Genomic DNA, 19,595 nt, shown 5'->3' on the forward strand with positions numbered 1-19,595 from the left:
AATCTAAGATAGAGTTTTGTTTCTTAAATTTCTGAAGCGTATGAAGAGTAGAACAGACATTGCCAATATTAAGTACAGAGAGTTCAGGTGGAAACACTATTTGGACTTTGTATTTTCTTTCAGTAGATTTCCTGTTTTTAATTACATAGCCACATCTTCATGTTTTTCTAAATCTGTTTTAAACCTTAATTTTTCTAAGAAGTTGTCTGTAATTTCCAGTGCACTGCTGTTCTTTTTTGTACCTTTTTCTAAAACTGATATGCTTTAGTTTTATAATTTACCCTTATTGATGTGTGTTCAATTGCTGCATGCAAGTTTTCATGTTAGTCATTGTAACTACTGTAGTGAAGTAAGAAATGTAAGATCAAGTCTTTTCCTTTTCTTCTTCTTAAAGTTCTCTTTACATTTTCCAAATTTTGACCTGGTATAGTAGTATGGATAGAAGAATTTAATTACATAGCGTGTGATTTTATACTTCTGAAGAAGTGTCCTGGAAACATCTTTTGTTTTCTTATGAAGCAAACTAGAACTTACTTATAGATTCTCTGGAGCCAGAAATAGATGAGTAAAGGAAGTCGAATCATAAAACCAAACAAAACCTCTTGCCATCCTGTTGATTCCGACACATAGTGACCCGTTAGGACAGAGTAGAACTGTCGTATAGAGTTTCCAAGGAACAGCTGGTTGATTCACACCGTTCACCTGTTGGTTAGCAGCTGAGCTCTTAACCACAGTGCCACCAGGGCTTTGTAGTACTTCATTTAAAAAAAAACCCAAACCCATCTCATCAAGTCAGTTCCAACTCAGCAACCCTGTAGGACATAGTAGAACTGCCCCATAGAGTTTCCACAGAGTGGCTGGTAAATTTGAATTGCCAACATTTTGGTTAGCAGCCGAGTTCTTATCCATTATGCTGCCAGGGCTCCAGCACTTCAGTTAGATTTTTTGAGTGCCTATTTCTCAGGTACTATGAAGTAAAAAAAAAAAAAAATTTTTTTTTTTTTTTTTAAATGAAGTACTGGAAACCCTGGTGGCGTAGTGGTTAAGTGCTATGGCTGCTAACTAAAAAGCTAGCAGTTCAGATCCACCAGGTGCTCCTTGGAAACTCTGTGGGACAGTTGTACTCTGCCCTATAGAGTCACTTATGAGTTGGAATTGACTTGATGGCAACATCACAGTACCAGAGAAACAGTCACTCAGTAAGTCTAAGTTAAATAAAGCGAGTTTGAGAAAAATGAGGCATTGCGTGATGAAGAAAAGTAAGGGCATGATGATAAAATGGCATATTTAAAATGAAAGAGTAGGAAAAAATTAACTTCCTCTAATTATGAATCAGTAAAATTATGGTACAGTTTCTTATATTCTTTGACTAAAAAACTGGAGAAATGTTTTAACTTATTTTTAATTTGTTGAATATTCAAAAGGTAAATTTTTGTGTGTTTATGCACCATAATTTAAGGGGCCTATTTGGTTTTTAATGATCTTGATTTCCAAATTATTACGAATAAATTAATGTAATATATTGATAATATGATAATAGCTATTTCATTATCATTTTGTCATAATGTAAAATATTTTTAAAGGGAGAGTTCGTTATCTTGGTAGCACCTCAATCAACTAAATAATATTGTTTTATACAAATAAGAACTTAGAAGCGTTATATATATTTAATTAATGGTTAGTTTAAATAGTTGGATTTATAGCTGGAGAGATAAAAGCGCAACTTAGTTTATTTACTTACAAAATCAGTTTGTACGTTTTTCAAGAGTCAATAGCTGCAGAAAAGTGTTGGTATTAAGTTAAAATGGTATAATTATAGCTTTGATTTGAAATCAAAATCAATATTTGTGATTTTCATAAAACTTTTGTAGAAAATTATTGTTATTTGGCAAGTATGTGAAAGTTTATAGGTTATTAAATATATAAGCGTGTTTCAGACTATGAAATTTGAAAGTTTCCATATGATTGTTGTTTTTTTGTATACTTAATTCTTTTATTAATCCATTTTGAATAGAACCATGAATAGACTGACCCAGCTGGAAAGACTGGATTTGGGAAGTAATGAGTTCACAGAAGTGGTACGTATCTCACTATCCATTGTTGTTATTAGCTGCCATCAAGTCATTTCTGACTCATAGGGACTCTGTGTGCATTGGAACAAAATCCTGCCCAGTCCTGCACCATCCTTGCAGTTTTTGCTGTTTGAGTGCATTGTTACAGCCAGTATGTCTGTCTATCTCCTTGAGAGTCTTCCTCTTTTTCTCTGACCCGCGACGTCACCAAGCATAATGTTCTTCTCCAAGGACTGATCCCTCCTGATGACATGGCCAAAGTACATGAGACGAAGTCTTGCCGTTCTCACTTCGAAGGAGCATTCTGGCTGTACTCCTTCCAGGACATGTTTCTTCTAGCAGTCCATAGTATATTCAACATCTTCACCAACACTATAATTCAAAGACATCAGTTCTTTGCTCTTCTTAGTCATTGTCTGGCTTTCACATGCATATGAGGCCATTGAAAATACCATGGCTTGAGTGAGGTGCACTTTCGTCCTCAAAATGACATCTTTGCTTTTTAAAGAGGTCTTTTGCAGCAGATTTGTCCAGTGCAGCACGTCATTTGATTTCTTAACTGTTGCTTCCGTAGGTGTTGATTGTGGATCCAAGTAAAATGAAATCCTTGACAACTTCAGTCTTTTCTCTGTTTACCATGATGTTGCTTATTGGTCCAGTTGTGACGATTTTTGTTTTCTTTATGTTGAAGTGTAATCCACACTGAAGGCTTTAGTCTTTGATCTTCACTAGTAAGTGCTCCAGGTTGTCCTATTCACTTTCAAGTTGAGTAATCTGAGTGTTACAGATTGTTTATTATAAGTCGTCCTTCTATCCTGATGCTGCACTTTTCGTATAGTCCAGCTTTTTGGGTTATTTGGTCCAATAAAGATTGAAAAAGTATTGTAAAGGATACAATGTTGACATACATTTCTTGATTTAAACCACACTATCCATTTTTTATCCATAGATCTTTTATTTTATCATTAAAAACATGTGACAAGTAACTACTTCATAGATAGATATGTTACCTATTTTGTAAGGTAGCACTTTTGAAGTATTTATTAGTTGGCCTTTTTTTTTTTTCCAGTTGTGCTTTAGATGAAGGTTTACAGAGCAAACTAGTTTCTCCTTCAGCAGTTCATACACGTATTGTTCTGTGACATTGGTTGAAAACCCCGTGACGTGTCAGCATTCTCCCCTTCTTGATCCTGGGTTCCCCGTTACCAATTTTTCTGTCTTCTCCTGCCTTCTCATCCTTGCCCCTGGGCTGGTATGACCATTTAGTCTCATTTTGTTTTATGGGCCTGTCTAATCTGTGGCTGAAGGGTGACCCTCGGGAGTGACTTCATTACTGAGCTACAAGGGTATCTGGGGGCCATACTCTCAGGGTTTCTCTAGTCTCTATCAGACCAGTACATCTGGTCTTTTTGTGTGTGTGTGTGTGAGTTAGAATTTTGTTCTACATTTTTCTTTAGGTCTGCCTGTCATCCTCTATTGTGATCCCTGTCAGGGCAGTTAATGGTGGTAGCTGAGCACTATCTAGTTGTGCTGGACTCAGTCTGGTGGAGGCTGTAGTAGTTGTGATTCATTAGTCCTTTTGACTAATCTTTCTTTTGTGTCTTTTGTTTTCTCTTTTCTCCCTTGCTACAGACTAGATGAGACCAGTAGAGTATATTTAGATGGCCACTCACAAGCTTTTAAGACTCCAGACATTACTCACCGAAGTAGACTGTAGAGCATTTTCTTTATAAACTGTGTTATGCCAGTTGAGCTAGATGTTCCCTGAGACCATGGTCCCCAGAGCCCTCAGGCTAGTAATTTGGTCCCTCTGGAAGTTTGGATGTGTCTGTAGAACTTCCATGACCTTGCCTTGGAGAAGTCATGCTGGCTTCCCCAGTATTGTGTAGCATCTCACCCGTCACCACATTTACCACTTATCTATTGTCTAGTTAGTGTTTATCCTTCCCAACCCTCCCTTCCCTTGTAACCATCAAAGATTGTTTCTTTTTGTGTGCAAGCCTTTTCATGAGTTTTTATTGTAGTGCTCTCATACAGTATTTGTCCTTTTGTGATTGACTTATTTCACTCAGCATAATGCCCTCCAGATTCAGCCATGTTGTGAGATGCTTTGTAGAGTCATCATTGTTCTTTATTGTGTAATATTCCACTGTGTGTATGTATCATAGTTTTGTTTAATCTATCATCTGTTAATGGGCACCTAGGTTGTTTCCATCTTTTTGCTGTTGTGAGCAATGCTGCAGTGAACATGGCTGTGCGTATGTCTATTTGTATGGTAGCTCTTATTTCTCTAGGATGTGTTGCTAGGAGTGGGATTGCTGGATTGTATGGTATTTCTATTTCTAGCCTTTTAAGGAAGCACCATATTGTTCTCCAAAATGGTCACACCCTTTTGCATTCCCACCAGCAGTGCATAAGAGTTCCAGTCTCGCCGCAGCCTCGCCAACGTTTGTTATTTTCTGTTTTTTTTTTTTTTTTAATTCATGCCAGTAATGTTGGGGTGAGAGTGTTATCTCATTGTGGTTTTGATTTGCATTTCTCTAAAGGCTATTGATTACCAGCAATTTCCTCATGTATTTCTTAGCCATTCAAATGTCTTCTTTGGTGAACTGTCCGTACCTTTTGCGCATTTTTTAATTGGCTTATTTGTCTTTTTGTTGTAGAGGTTTTGGATTTTCCTATAGATTTTACAGATTAGGCCTTTGTCAAATTTGCCATAGCCAAAAATTTTTTCCCAGTCTGTAGGTTCTCTTTTTACTCTTTTAGTGAAGTCTTTTAATGAGCATAAACGTTCAATTTTTACAAGATCCCGGTTATCTAGCTCATCTTCTAGTGTTCTTGAATTGTTAATTATGCTGTGTATTAGGGCCTCTAGCATTGATCCTTTTTTTTTTCTGTGACATTTATAGGTTTTGATTTTGTATTTAGGTCAGTGATCCCTTTTGAATTAGTTTTTGTGTGTGGTGTGAGGTATGGTTCCTGTTTCATTTTTTTTGCAGATGGACATCATTTTGCCACAATCGTTTGTTAAAAAGACTGTCTTTTCCCATTTGACAGACTTTGGGCCTTTGTCGAAGATTGAGTGACCATATGTGTATGGATTTACATCTGGGTTCTCAATTCTGTTCCATCGGTCAATGTGCCTGTCATTGTACCAGTACCAGCCTATTCTGACTACCGTAGCTGTATACTAGGTTCTGAGGAATGGTAGTGCAAGTCCTCCTACTTTATTCTTCTTCAGTAGTGTGTTATTATCTGGGGCCTTTTTCCTCTCTGTATAAAGTTAATGATTAGTTCTTCTGTTTTGTTAAAGAATGCTGTTGGTATTTGGATTGGAATTGCATTGTATTTGTAAATTGTTTTGCACAGAATTGACATTTTTGTTCAGTCTACCTACCCATGAGCATGGTGTGTTTTTTCATTTATGTAGATCTCTTTTGGTTTCTTGTAGTAGTGTTTTGTGGTTTTCTTTGTATAGGTCTTTTACATCCCTGATTAGGTGTATTCCTAAGTGCTTTATTTTTTTGAGGGGCTACTATAAATGGTATTGTTTTCCTGATTTCCTTTTTGTAGTTCTCTTTATTGGTGTGTAGGAATCCAACGGATTTTTGTATATCTTGTATCTTCTACTCTGCTGAGTCTTTCTGTTAGTTACAGTAGTTTTCTCATTGAGTCTTTTGTATTTTCTATGTATAGTATCATATCATCTGCAGATAAGGACAGTTTTACTTCTTCATAGTTACAGTAGTTTTCTCATTGAGTCTTTTGTATTTTCTATGTATAGTATCATATCATCTGCAGATAAGGACAGTTTTACTTCTTCATTACCAATTTAGATGCCCTTTATTTCTTTTTCTTGCCTTATTTTCTAGCTAGAACTTCCAGCACAGTGTTAAATAGGAGTAGTGATAAAGGGCATCCTTGTCTTGTTCCTGTTTTCAAGGGGAATGTTTTCAGCCTCTCTCCATTAAGAATGATGTTGGCTGTTAGTTTTGTATAGATTTCCTTTATTACATTGAGGAATTTGCCTTTATACCTATTTTATTGAGCGTTTTTATCAGGATTGGGTGTTTGTTGAATGCCTTTTCTGCATCGATTGTGATGATCATGTGATTCTTTTATTTATGTGGTGGATTACTTCGGTTAATTTTCTAATGTTGAGCCATCCTTGCATACCTGGTATGAATCCCACTTGGTCATGGTATATTATTTTTTTTTTATATGATGCTGAATTCTGTTGGGTAGAATTTTTTTGAGAATTGTATCTGTCATGAGATATTGGTCTGTAATTTTGTGTGTGTGTGAGTGTGGGTGTGTGTGGTGTCTTTGCCTTGTTTTGGTGTCACAGTTATGCTGGCTACATAGGGTGAATTTGGAAGTATCCCTACCTTTTCTATGTTCTCAAATAGTTTGCATAGTACTGGTTTACAAGTTCTTCTCTGAATTTGGTAGAATTCTCCAGTGAAGCCATCTGGGCCTGGACTTTTGGTTGGGAGTTTTTTTTTTGCTACCTTTTCAATCTCTTCTCTTGTCATGGTTCTGTTCAGGTTTTCAAAGTCATTTTGTGTTAGTTTGGGGAGGTAGTGTGTTTCTAGAAATTTGTTCATTTCCTCTAGGTTTTCAAATTTGTTGGAGTATTTTTTCAGAGTACTCTTTTATGATCCTCTTTATTTTTATTTCAGTTGAATCTGTTGCAATGTTCCCCATTTCATTTCTTATTTGGGTTATTTGCATACTCCTATTTTTCTTTTGTCAGTTTAGCCAGTGTTTGGTCAATTTTGTTGATCCTTTCAGAGAACCAGCATTTGGTTTTGTTGGTTCTATTGCTTTTTCAATTCTCTGTTTCATTTCTTTATTAATTTCTGCTCTGATTTTTATTATTTCCTTTCTTCTAGTGGCTGTGGGCTTCTTTGGCTGTTCCCTTTCTATTTGTTCCTGTTGTATAGCTAATGTTTTGATTTTGTCTCTTCTTTTTTGGTGTGTACATCTACTGCAATAAATTGACCTCTGTGCATGGCCTTTGCTGTGTCCCAAGGGATTTGGTATGATGTGTTTTTATTCTCGTTTGATTTTAGGAATTTTTTGCTTCCATCTTTGATTTTTTTTTTTTTTTCTATTACCCAGTGGTTTTTAAGCAGTGTGTTATTTAGTTTCCATGTATGTGATTTTTTTTTACCCCCCTTGGTCTTCCTAGTGTTAATTTCTGCTTTGTTGGCGTTGTGATCAGGGAAGATACTTTGTAGTATCTCAGTGTTTTGCATTATGTTCAGGGTTGCATTGTTACTTTGCCTTTTTTAATGTAAAAATTGTGTAAAGTTATACATATATTTTTGAAGGACAAGAAATGGAAGTTTTTAACAGGAAAAATCAACCGGATAGATTCTGAAATTGAAATTTAAAGTGTAAGATTAATGAAAAAGCCATTTAAGAGGTAATCAAAAGTTTTTCTGCATAGAAATTACAAAATTTGAGAGATTATAAGAGAAAAGCATAAAATTTTTCATCAGACCTAGAATGCAGTAGGAAAGACAGTTCTGAGTCAAAAATAACTTCCAAGGGTAATGCTTTTTTTTGTTTGTTTAGGGTAATGCTTAACAATTTATGTGATAAGGGTAAGGTACTCCTCGATAATTTTACTTAATAGCTAAAAGGAAAATTACAGAGTGAAACAATGGTTATTTTTGACTTGATAATGAGACCTCTTTTTTTGTTTGTGCGTTATATGCAAAGTGCACCTATGATATTAGAAATGTATAAACAATTATTTGTCTTCTGGCAGTTCTCCAGAAAAAAATCAGCAAATAAGCTAGATGGATTTTGAGGAGAAAATCAGTAAGAATACAGTTGTGTTGGGAAAAATAAAAAGACCTTTGAGATGTATTATATGTTTCTAATTTTCGAATATTTAAATTTTAATACAGATAGCCCTTATTCACATATGAATTTGTTACTAAATGAATTTTCTGTCGCAACCTTTAAATCCCAGCTTGGCTAATTTTGTTATATAACAAAGGCAATTGAGGTGTGCTCAGTAAATAAATTACTAATATTAGACCAAGGAAAACAGAAATGTCCCATTACATATTACATGGTAGGATGATATCTTCTTTATTATTATTACTTTTCATCTAATATAAAAATGAAATACATTCCCCATCAAATCACACCCACTGCCATTGACATAGACTGTTTAAAAATAGATGAAAGTAGAAAGAATTAAAAATAAGGTGCTCGTTGTTGCACCAGTCACTGTTCAATAGCTTAGTGTGTTTTGTCATTTTCCTTTTCTGTTGTTTTTACCTCATCGTTACAACTAGAGATCTTCCAAAAATATATGTCTGCCAAATGCCCAGATGAGTGTTAAAATCAGTATGAGGATGAGGATGAAGCTGAATATTACCATCATTAAAAGTTTTAAATTATGCTTACCAAATTGCTGTTTAAAATTTTGGTAGATTTCAAATAATAGTCTTAAGAACAAGCATTTGTCAGCACTTTCAGCTGTAATATTGTATTACGGGTACCATATCGTGCATTTGCTCACTAAATAGAAACTTAGATTTTTTGGGGTACATCATGTTTTCTCTATACTACTCTTTGTCATTCTTTGTTATGTCTTAATTGAAATGAGGAAACCCTGGTCGCATAGTGGTTAAGTGCTATGGCTGCTATCCAAAGGGTTGGCAGTTCAAATCTGCCAGGCGCTCTTTGGAAACTCTATGGGGCAGTTCTACTCTGTCCTATAGGGTCGCTATGAGTTGGAATTGACTCGATGGCAGTGGGTTTTATTCGGTTTTTTGGAATTGAAATGGATTATGATTTATGATGGGATTTTTTTTAATTAGTGCAAAATATTTTTTTATTCTGGTAAATATGTATGTAACAAAACATTTGTCATTTCAACATTCTGTACACATACAATTCAGTGACATTACCTTATATTCATCATGTTGTTCAGTCATCACCCTTATCTGTTACCAAATTTTTCCATTACCCTTAATGATGAATTTTATTTTGTGTTTCGGAACTTTTTATTCCTTGTGAAAATTGCAGGTGATAGAGTTGACATTGTGCTTTATTTTCCCCTAACTGAATGTGAAAATTTTTCAAATAGGTCCTTTTCTTGGCTTAAGTAGAAGTAAAAATTTAAATTAAGTATAGTTCTTAATATTTATTTTCTTCAGTGTTATAAATGTGGGACACCAAACAGTGATCCATTAAATTTATTGATGTAATTTTTACTTTACTTTGTATTTTTTAAGTTCACTTAAACATTTTGGGGTTCAGGAATACGTATGAAAAAAGTGCATATGATATGTTTCCTAAAATATCTAGCTATTGCACCCTTTCTCAGTGTTTTGTTTTATACATGTTAATCTGTGTCCATATGAGCTATTGAAAAATTGAGAATAAATGTTAATTTCTTGAACCAAAGCAGCTTTCAAAATTACTAGTTTTTGTAGCATTTTGCTCTCTCAACAATATACATTTTAATTTTAACTTAATAGAATTACAACAGATCAGCACAAAAAGGAGACTTCTTTTAATCCAGGTTACATCTGGAATTTTTAGCTTGTGTTTGTATATTAGTGGTAAATCTGAATGACACACCATTTATGTATTGCTCATGTTGTGGTTAATTAGGTATGATGATACTCTATGCCATCACATGGTCATTATGACACAGGTGACAGAAGTGATATTGAAGGAGGCATTTGAGTCTTCAGCCTCCAAGGGTCAAATACCAAGATAAAATTGTGCCTGAATAACAAGGTCCTTACTGAAGACTAGGTCCTTGCGTGGCACAGACAGTTTGCGACGTCTGCTAATCCAAGGGTTGGCAGTTTAAACCCACCCAGCAGCACCGTGGAAGAAAGAACTCTGTTGATCTGCTCCTATAAAGCTTATAGTCGAGAAAACCCCGTGGGTTAGTTCTACTCTGTAACACATGGTAATGCCATGAGTCAGAATCGACTCAATCACCAGGGCTTTGGTTTTGGTTTTTAGCAGACTAGTGGTACTGCAACTCTTTGTTTAATTTTTAGATCATCACCACCATCTTTTAAACAATTTCTCACCATGTTATTAGAAAATTTTACTAGGCGTCTACAATAGCAGAGGATTCTTCTAATGTGGTTACACTTTGGTTTAACTTTCCCTTATTATTGGATGTACGTTGTCTTTTTCCTTTCCTTCTTTTTATATTTCTTTTCCCCCTTTATAAACGTCACCAGTGAGCATCTTTATGATTTTCCTAAGTAAAGGTCATGTCCCTAGAAGGCTACATCTTTTTATTATTTTTTTTTTATTCTGCATTAGATGAAAGGTTAAACCAAAACCAAACCCAGTGCCGTCGAGTCTATTCCAACTCATAGCAACCCTGTAGGACAGAGTAGAACTGCCCCATAAAGTTTCCAAGGAGCGCCTGGTGGATTTGAACTGCTGACCCTTTGGTTAGCAGCTGTAGCACTTAACCACTATGCTGCCAGGGTTTCTGGTGAAAGGTTACAGAACAAAATAGTTTTCTATATGATAGTTTGTACATAAGGTATTCCATGACCTTGGTTTCATTACCCACAATGTGTCAGTGTACTCTCTATTTCTGTCCTGGGTTCCCTGTTTTCCTTTCATCCTGATTTTCTTGCTCTTTCTGCCTTCCCCTCTTTGCTTTTGAGCAGGTACTTCCCTTTTGATCTTGTATGATTGATTGTTCTAAAGAGTATGTTCCTCTCGGGTGTTACTGTTTATCTTATGTGCTTGTCTATTGTTTGGCTGGGCGATGGTTTCCAGGAGTGGCTTCAGTTCCTAGTCAGAAGGGTGTCTTAGGGGCCATAGTCTCAAGGATTCATCCAGTCTCCATAAGACCAGCAATGCGTGGTCCTTTTTGTGAATTTGATTTTTTCTTCTACAATTTTCTCCCACTCTGTCTGGGACCCTCTGTTGTAATCCTAGTTGGAGCAGTTGGTAGTGGTAGCTGGGCACCATCTAGTTCTTCTGGTCTCAGGGTCATGTAGGCTTTGGTTCATGTGGCACATTAGTCCTTTGGACTAATTGTCCCTTGAGTCCTTGGTTTTCATCACTCTCCTTTGCTCTGGATGGGAAGAGACCAGTAGTTGTATCTTAGATGGACACTCACAAGCTTTTAAGAGCCCAAACATTACTTACCAAGTAAGATGCAGAACATTGTCCTCATGAACTGTGTTGTGCCAGTTGATGTAGGTGTCCCCCAAGTCTGTGATGCCCTGTCTTCTAGCCTAGGACCTTCAGCCCATGAGGTATTTGGTTCTATCTAAGAGGTTTCCCTGACAGTACCCCTTGTGTGCTCTATATGAGCCTCACCTACAGTCACATATGTAGAAATACCTACCGCCAAACCTTTATCTGCTGGTGGATGTGTTTCCTTACATCCTCCCACACCTGTCTACCTACCTGTTTATCCATTTGCAAATTATTATTTGTTGCAGGATTGTCTAGGCTATAGTAGTTACTGTAGTTGCTCTTTATTTTTGGCATTCCTCTCAGTGTCCTCTCTTGCCTTTGTCATGCTGTGCTGGCTTCCCCCATATTATGTACTGCCGTTCCCTTCACCACTATCAACTTGCGTGTTCCATCTCGTTGATAATTTTCCCTCTCTCCCCCTCCTGTCCCTGGTAACCATCAAGGAATGTTCCTTCTTTTTTTCTTATGTGTAAGCCATTTGCTGTTTATTTATAGTAGTGGTCTCATACAAGATTTGCCCTCTTGTGATTGACTTATTTCACTCAGCATAGTGTCTTCCAAATTCATCCATGTTGTGAGATGTTTTGTGGATTCTTTATCATTGCATAATATTCCATTATGTGTAGGTACTACAGCTTGTTAATCCGTTCACTTAATTTGTTTCTATCTTTTTGTTATTGTGAATAATGCTGCAGTGAATGTGGGCGTGCATACGTCTGTTCATTTCACAGCTTTTATTTCTTTAGGGTATATACCTAGGAGTGGGATTGCTGGATCATGTGGTATTTCTATTTCTAGTTTTTTGAGGAAGTATGATACCATTTTCCAAAGTGGTTGTATCATTTTTCATTCTCACCCACAGCGTATAAGAGTTCCAGTCTCCCCATAATGTAACATACATTTGTTATTTTCTGTGTTTTTTTCTTCCTAATTAGTGCCAGTAATGTCGGGGTGAGATGATATCTCATTGTAGTTTTGATTTGCATCTCTCTTTTTTTTAATAACTAATGATCGTGAGCATTTCTTTATATGTTTGTTAGTTGCCTGAACATCTTCTTTGGTGAAGCGTCTGTTCGTATCTTTTGCCCATTTCTTAACACAATTGTGTTTTTATCATTGAGATATTGAACTTTTCTGTAAATTTTAGAGATTAATCTCTTTTTGGATATGTTGTAGCCAAAATTTTTTTCCCAGTCTGTAGATTCTCTTTTGACTGTTGGAGAAATCTTTTGATGAGCATAAGTGTCTAATTTTTAGGAGGTCCTGTTTATCTAGTTCGTCTTATGCTGTGTATACATTTTTAGTTATGTTTGGTACTCTATTCATGCCATACATTAGGGCCTCTAGCATTGTCCCAGGAAACCCTGGTGACATAGTGGTTAAGAGCTACGGCTGCTAACCAAAAGGTTGACAGTTCGAATCCACCAGACGCCCCTTGGAAACTGTATGGGGCAGTTCTGTTCTGTCCTGTAGGGTCGCTGTGGGTCAGAAGTGACTCGACGGCAATGGGTTTTTAGCATTGTCCATATTTTTTCCTCCACGATCTTTATCGTTTTAGGTTTCATATTTAGGTCTTTGATCCATTTTGAGTTAGTTTTTGTGTATAGTGTGAGGTTTGGTCCTGTTGCATTTTTCTACTGATGAGACATCCAGTTTTGCCAGCAGCATTTGTTGAAGAGGCGTCTCCTCCCATTTTAAATGGTCTTTGGCCCTTTGTCGAAGATCTGCTGACCATAGGTGGATGGGTTTACATCTGATTTCTCAGTTCTGTTCCATTGGTCCATGTGTCTATTGTACCAGTACCAGGCTGTTTTGACTACCATGGGTGTATAGTATGTTCTGAGATTAGGCATTGTGGTTTCCTGCTTTATTCTGCTTCAATATTGCTTTCATCTTTTTATTGTTAATGAATGAGTGTTTCTTTGTGTTCTACTCTTGCAAACAAGAGTCCTGTTTTTTCTTTATTAATTGTATAATATTTCACCCTATTATATAATAAACAAAATGAATTTCATATAATTTACTATTTTAGAATGACCATCTTAGAGTTCCCCTTCAGTCTCTGGGTGGCACAGTTAACTCACTTGGCTGTTAACCCAAAGGTTGGAGGTTTGAGTTCACCCAGAGTGACCTTGGAAGAAAGTCCTGGCGATCTGTTTCTAAAAATCAGCCAGTTCTACTCTGACAAACATGGGGTCACCATAAACCAGAATCTACCCGATGGCAACCATTTTTTAAATGTTATTTTAGTAACTATAATGTAGTAGAAAGATTCAAGTCCTGGCTCTCCTTTTGTGTTTTTTTTTTTAAAGCTGTGGGACTTTGGGCAGTTCATTGAACTTTTATTCATCTGTAAAGTATGTATTATGCACTTCACAGATTGTTTCCAGGATTAAATGAAGTGATGTTTTTGAAATTTGTTATAAATGCTAAAGTCCTGTACAGTATAACTTAACTAATACGCAATAAGAGTTCTTTTACCTCTAATATTCAAATTTTAAGAGAGATATATTCTAGGGTTATATTTCAAATTATTCTTCAAAGTTATTCTTTCCAGTAGCTGAATTTATTTTTTATTTGAACTTTTGAAACTAAAAAGCTATCATTCAAAATTCCCTGGAGGTTCTCTTGCCCAATAAAGACACATTCAAGTAAATTTTTTGTTTTTCCCCCTCCCTATTCAAACAGCCTGAAGTACTTGAGCAGCTAAGTGGATTAAAAGAATTTTGGATGGATGGTAATAGACTGACTTTTATCCCAGGGGTATGTATGTCAAATATTAAATGCTTTCACTTATTTTTGTCTATCCTTTGCAGCAGTTTTATGAATTGTGCATTTCCAAGTGACTTTTAATTAGTAATAAATAGAATTTTTATTTAATTGTTATTAGTATTAAACAGCTAAAAGGAAATTACCTTTTTATTAGCCATGAACAAATTCTTAATTAAAATTAGAAAATTTCCAGAATAAGCTTTGTCTGATCGTCTCTTTTTGATACCATGGTGTGTATCTTTGTCAATCTTAGCAGTTGACCTTGTATTCTACCCCAGTTTGCCCAGGGAGTTGCTAAAATACAAATTTTTCCGTATACTTTGTCTTCTCAACTGACAAATTGTACAGTCTCAGATCTCAAGAAATCTTAAGAACCCCCATATTTGCTATTTCCCTCACAGATGATGGGTAGCTGAGTTCTCAAAGAATAGTACCATATATGTCCTTCGTCATTCTGCTGGGCTAAAATCAGTAGGAGCTCTTAGCTTTTATGACTGAATAAATCACTAATGGCAGCTAAAACAATTTGTAAGTCCTCTTTCTCATATGAAGATTTAAGTATGCATTATAACTTGGTATTAGGTTTATTGCCTAAACTTTTTGCAAAGTACTTAATGGAGTCACTAGATTCCATTTTTTTTTTTTTAAACTTACAGTTTATCGGTAGTTTGAAACAGCTCACGTATTTGGATGTTTCTAAAAATAATATCGAAATGGTTGAAGAAGGAATTTCAGCATGTGAAAACCTTCAAGACCTCCTATTATCAAGCAATTCACTTCAACAACTGCCTGAGACTATTGGTTTGTATTGTTTTCTAATTCATAGATTAGTTTTTACTAAAGTAAAATCTGAGAAATAAAGCGTTTGCCCTTGCTTGAGTCCAAGCTTCCATATATTATCAAAATTTTATTTATTCTGTACTGCGCTCCTACAGTAAAAGATCTCATTTAACTTATTTGCCTGATGTGTGATCAGTTGTACAATTCACTTTATTCCTTTGTTGACATTTTTTTGTTTTTCTTTAAGGAAATTTCACTGTTTTAAATCACCGTGATAAAATTTCGATTACCTCCAAGAAGTTAGTTTATCCAAACTTTGCTTAACTCTCGATCATAGCCCTTATTTGGTAATTTTTTTCAGGCCGCTTCATTATAGACTCACAAGAAAACAGACTAAATCGAGTAACTCCTCTGAGAGCTCATTAATTGGTAGTGAGTCTGTATTTGTGTATCTATATGGTCGTTTGTGTCAAGGGAATTGAATTTTTTTGATGAAATGACCAAAAACCTAAATTTTGACATCTTTATGATGTTCTAATATAAATCTTCCCTCCCTCCCCATTTTTTTAAACAGATTTCTCAGTCGAGTTATATAGTAGTTTTATCTCAGGTTATATTTTGCAAATTAATTAGGAATTATCTTCTTTATCTTCACTTTAGTGTTTTAATATTTAATGTACATTGAATATTGATAGTTTGTTATATAACTTGTTTTCATATTACAATTTTTTCAGTCCATTAATTCAACAGGTTTGTGCTATGTATGCCATGGCATTGCTCTAAGGAGTGGGGTTACAGCAGTGAATAAAGCTGACAAAATGTCCATATTCTCATGAAGGTTGCATTCTAGTGGGGGCTAATAGACATATTTACAGTATGCTGAGTGGTGATATGTAGGTGAAAAGTATAGGATAAGGAATAGAAAGTAATATAGACATGTTGCTCAGGAAAGTTCTTTCTGATTCATGTCAAATGTTAATAGGTGCTCACATGGACTGTTCGTGAATTTGCTTCTAGTTCTTGTTGAAATTTTTTTGTGTGATTTCTGTTCTTAATAGGTTCATTGAAGAATGTAACAACTCTAAAAATAGATGAAAACCAATTAATGTATCTACCAGACTCTGTAGGAGGGTAAGATTTGTATGAATTAAAAAACTAGCAGATTTTGCTTTCAGTATGGCGTGTGTGTGTGTGTGTAAATCAACCCAAACCCATAGCCAACAAGTTGATTCTGACTCATAGTGATCCTGTAGGACAGAGCATAACTGCCCCATAGGGTTTGCAAGGAGCAGCTGGTGGATTCAAACTGCTGACCCTTTGGTTAGCAATAGTAGATGTTAACCACTGTGGCACCAGGGCTCCATATATGTATTTTTTTTTTCCAGATAATTGCATAAAAAACATCTAGAAGAGACTACATAAATGTTTAAATAAATAATTGGTATACAGGTAGGCATATTTACAATAAAGATAGGCAGACCTATTTATTATTGGTAAAGTTTAGGTAGTGAAATAGAAGTTTCCCTAGGTTTATTAAAGTCAAGATTAAATGTTCATACATTTTGGATTATACATATAAAACCTTTGTTTATAATGTATGCTTTATTTTTTAATTAAAGGTTAACATCAGTAGAAGAACTGGATTGTAGTTTCAATGAAGTTGAAGCTTTGCCTTCATCTATTGGGCAGCTTACTAATATAAGAACCTTTGCTGCAGATCATAATTATTTACAACAGTTACCACCAGAGGTACTGTATTTTAAATTTATTTTTAGTTTTTTAACTTTTCATCTTTTTCTGATTATCTTTATTGTAAACTATCCAGTTTGGTTTTGTTTATTATATTGCTACATTTTTTTTTGAATAATAATTAACTATTTTAGAAGAGGTACCTAACTCTCCTTTATACATGAAAATTATTAAAAAGTGAAAATATGATCATTCTTTTTACAAAAGTGAAGATTATTTTGCATAATGTTGAAAATGATATTATACATATAAAATACGTTCATTAACCAATAGGCCAATTAAAAAATTTTTTGTTGTTGTGGTAAAATGTATATATAACAAAAAGTTTGCCATTTTTACTGGTTTTATGAATACAATTCAGTGGTGTTAATTACATTAACCATGTTTTGCTACCATCACCACTATCCATTTCCGAAAGTTTTATATCACCCTAAACAGGAACTCAGAGTACCCCTTCAGTAATAACCCTAATTCTGTCATCTTCTCAGCCTCGGGTAACCACTTGCAAACTTATGTACATAATGCATTTACCATTCTAGATATTTCATATAAATGGGGTATACAGTATTTTCCCTTTTGTGTCTGACTTATTTCACTCAGCATAATGTTTATAAGGTTCATCCATGCCAGAATTTCATTCCTCTTTATGGTTGAGTGATACTCCATTGTATGTATATATCATGTTTTCTCACCCATTCATCTGCTGATGAACACATGGGTTGTTCCCATCTTTTGGTTATTGTGAATAATGCTGTAGTGAATATCAGTGTACAATAAGCCAAATACTTGACGCTTAAATTTTTTTCTCTTTCAGATTGGAAGTTGGAAAAATATAACTGTGCTGTTTCTTCATTCTAATAAACTTGAGACACTTCCAGAGGAAATGGGTGATATGCAAAAATTAAAAGTCATTAATTTAAGTGACAACAGGTTTGTAATAATCAGTTGGCTTATAGAAGGCATTGATTGAACAGAATTAAAGTTTCACATGATATATGATAGAAAATCTAATACTTGTTTCCCTTTTAATACATTTTTCTTATTCTTTACGTAGAATTTTCATCTGAATGGATGATCTAATTTTCCTGATGTTAATTATCATGCGGAGTTATTTGTCACTTAATTTTGGGTTAACTTCAGCTATACAACCTTTGTTCTCTCCTTATAGTAAAACCTTTTCTACTGTACAGGCAGATCTTCACCTTAATGCTGCTGTTGAAAAAGCAGCTTTTGAATCTAATCTGTTGCTTATATATTTCTGGGTAAAGGTATGGTTAGGCACTCACATAGCTTGGGCAATGAAACGAAGGTACAGAGCAAATAAATTACTAGGGTTGCTAAGTTAGAACAGTGTTGAAGGTAAGCAGAATGTCTATAATTTTTCCTGGAATAAAAGTACTAATGATAATGAGAAAACAGCGTTCATAGAGCATTTTTTACATTTTGCTCTCATGGCATCTATGCAGTCCTTAAAACCAACCCTAAGAAATAGTGTGATAGACCATCCCATTTCCTGGAGCAGAAAATAATATTCCTAGTTTAGGTGACTCACATAAGTCACACAGCTAATAAGATAGAGCTCTGATTTACATCCAGTTTTCTGACTAGTACAGTATTCTGACTTTCATTTTATTTAAAAAGAACCATTGCTTTCTTTTATTAAGTTCCTGTTTCAGCTTATATTTTCTGCCCCAAGACTGCAGATTGCCTTGGAAGATAGACATAGAGGAGTAGATAGGAGTTTGATAGCAGGGTTGAAGTACGTACCTTATTTTAAATAGAGTACTATTTTAATTTAACATTTTAGTGAATATTTATGTGACTTTGTTTTCACTCATTATCACCTTAGAATAGTCTCTTTGTGATGAAAGTACTAAAAGAACTATAGAGCAGTGCTTTTTATAATAGTTTGTTCTCTCTAAATACAAATAATACAGCCAAAGCAGTTTTATGATACATTGCTTCATGTGTCCAAGTCTTTGCTCTAAGGCAAAGACAGTTAATTTTTTTTTAACAGACAACTTTATGGAGGTTATTAGTTAATCCAATTTCATGCCAGCTGAATTGATTGAACTCAGCAATTGTTTTTTAAACTGGATAATATTTTGTCTTATATCCTATACAAAGACTTATATTGAGTTGTCTCCTTAAGTAATCATTTTTCTCTTCTTTCTTTAAATAATACTGTAGCATTATTTAGAAGGCCATTAAATTTAGCTGTCAAATCATTTTAAATATTCTCATTTTAAAGTTTAATTTTTCTTTGTATTTTTCCCACCACAGATTAAAGAATTTGCCCTTTAGCTTTACAAAGCTACAGCAATTGACTGCTATGTGGCTCTCAGATAATCAGGTAGGCATTTTGATTTTGTAAATTACTGGAATCCCAGTTTTATTATATAATCATGCATTCTAATTTACATAGGAACATTTAAAAGCAGTTATACTCTGATACCCATGTAAAAACTTATTATATGCATGTAAAATATGTGTAAGGAAAAGTCTTAGTAAGTATTTAGAAACACAAAATTTTCATGAAGCATGATGGGTAGACTCCTGAAGAACAAATCCTGTTGGACTTGTCTGATTTCCCCTAAATCTATAAAAGGATTTATAGATCCTTTAATAAGTTTTTACAGTGATCCTGTGTGACGTATAGGTAGAAAATTGATTATTTAAATGGTGTTTTCTTGTTGGGCACTTTCACAATCCTTAAAGAGGTGTTTCTAAAAAAATTAAGAGTCATCCCATGGACTTTTTTCATCTGACAAACACTTGTAATAGGCCGTGAACTGTTTTTGGAGCTGGGGATATGTTGATGAAGCAGATAGTCTTATTCTCATTGAGCTTACATTCTCATGGACAAGAGAGACAAACAAGTAAGTATGTAATAAACTTTCAGGTGGTGGTAAGTGCTACAAAAAAAAAAAACAAAAAACTAGATAGGCATTGGAAGAGTAGCAGGATTGAAGTAGATATCCCATTTTAAATGAGTGATTAGGA

General features: G+C 34.8%; 1 protein-coding gene across 7 annotated transcripts in view; it reads left to right on the forward strand.

The window, feature by feature from the left end:
- ERBIN (erbb2 interacting protein) overlaps positions 1–19,595 on the forward strand; it is a 170,254-nt gene that overhangs the window by 98,846 nt on the left and 51,813 nt on the right. For all 7 annotated transcript variants that reach the window (XM_064272670.1, XM_064272665.1, XM_064272682.1 and 4 more), the window contains 7 exons: positions 2,015–2,078; positions 13,980–14,054; positions 14,720–14,864; positions 15,902–15,974; positions 16,463–16,592; positions 17,407–17,522; positions 18,876–18,945. In XM_064272670.1, the coding sequence (XP_064128740.1) occupies positions 2,015–2,078; positions 13,980–14,054; positions 14,720–14,864; positions 15,902–15,974; positions 16,463–16,592; positions 17,407–17,522; positions 18,876–18,945 (673 nt within the window). The remainder of the gene's footprint in view (positions 1–2,014; positions 2,079–13,979; positions 14,055–14,719; positions 14,865–15,901; positions 15,975–16,462; positions 16,593–17,406; positions 17,523–18,875; positions 18,946–19,595) is intronic.

Source organism: Loxodonta africana, chromosome 2 (assembly GCF_030014295.1).
Source record: "Loxodonta africana isolate mLoxAfr1 chromosome 2, mLoxAfr1.hap2, whole genome shotgun sequence".
NCBI classification, from domain to species: domain Eukaryota; kingdom Metazoa; phylum Chordata; class Mammalia; order Proboscidea; family Elephantidae; genus Loxodonta; species Loxodonta africana.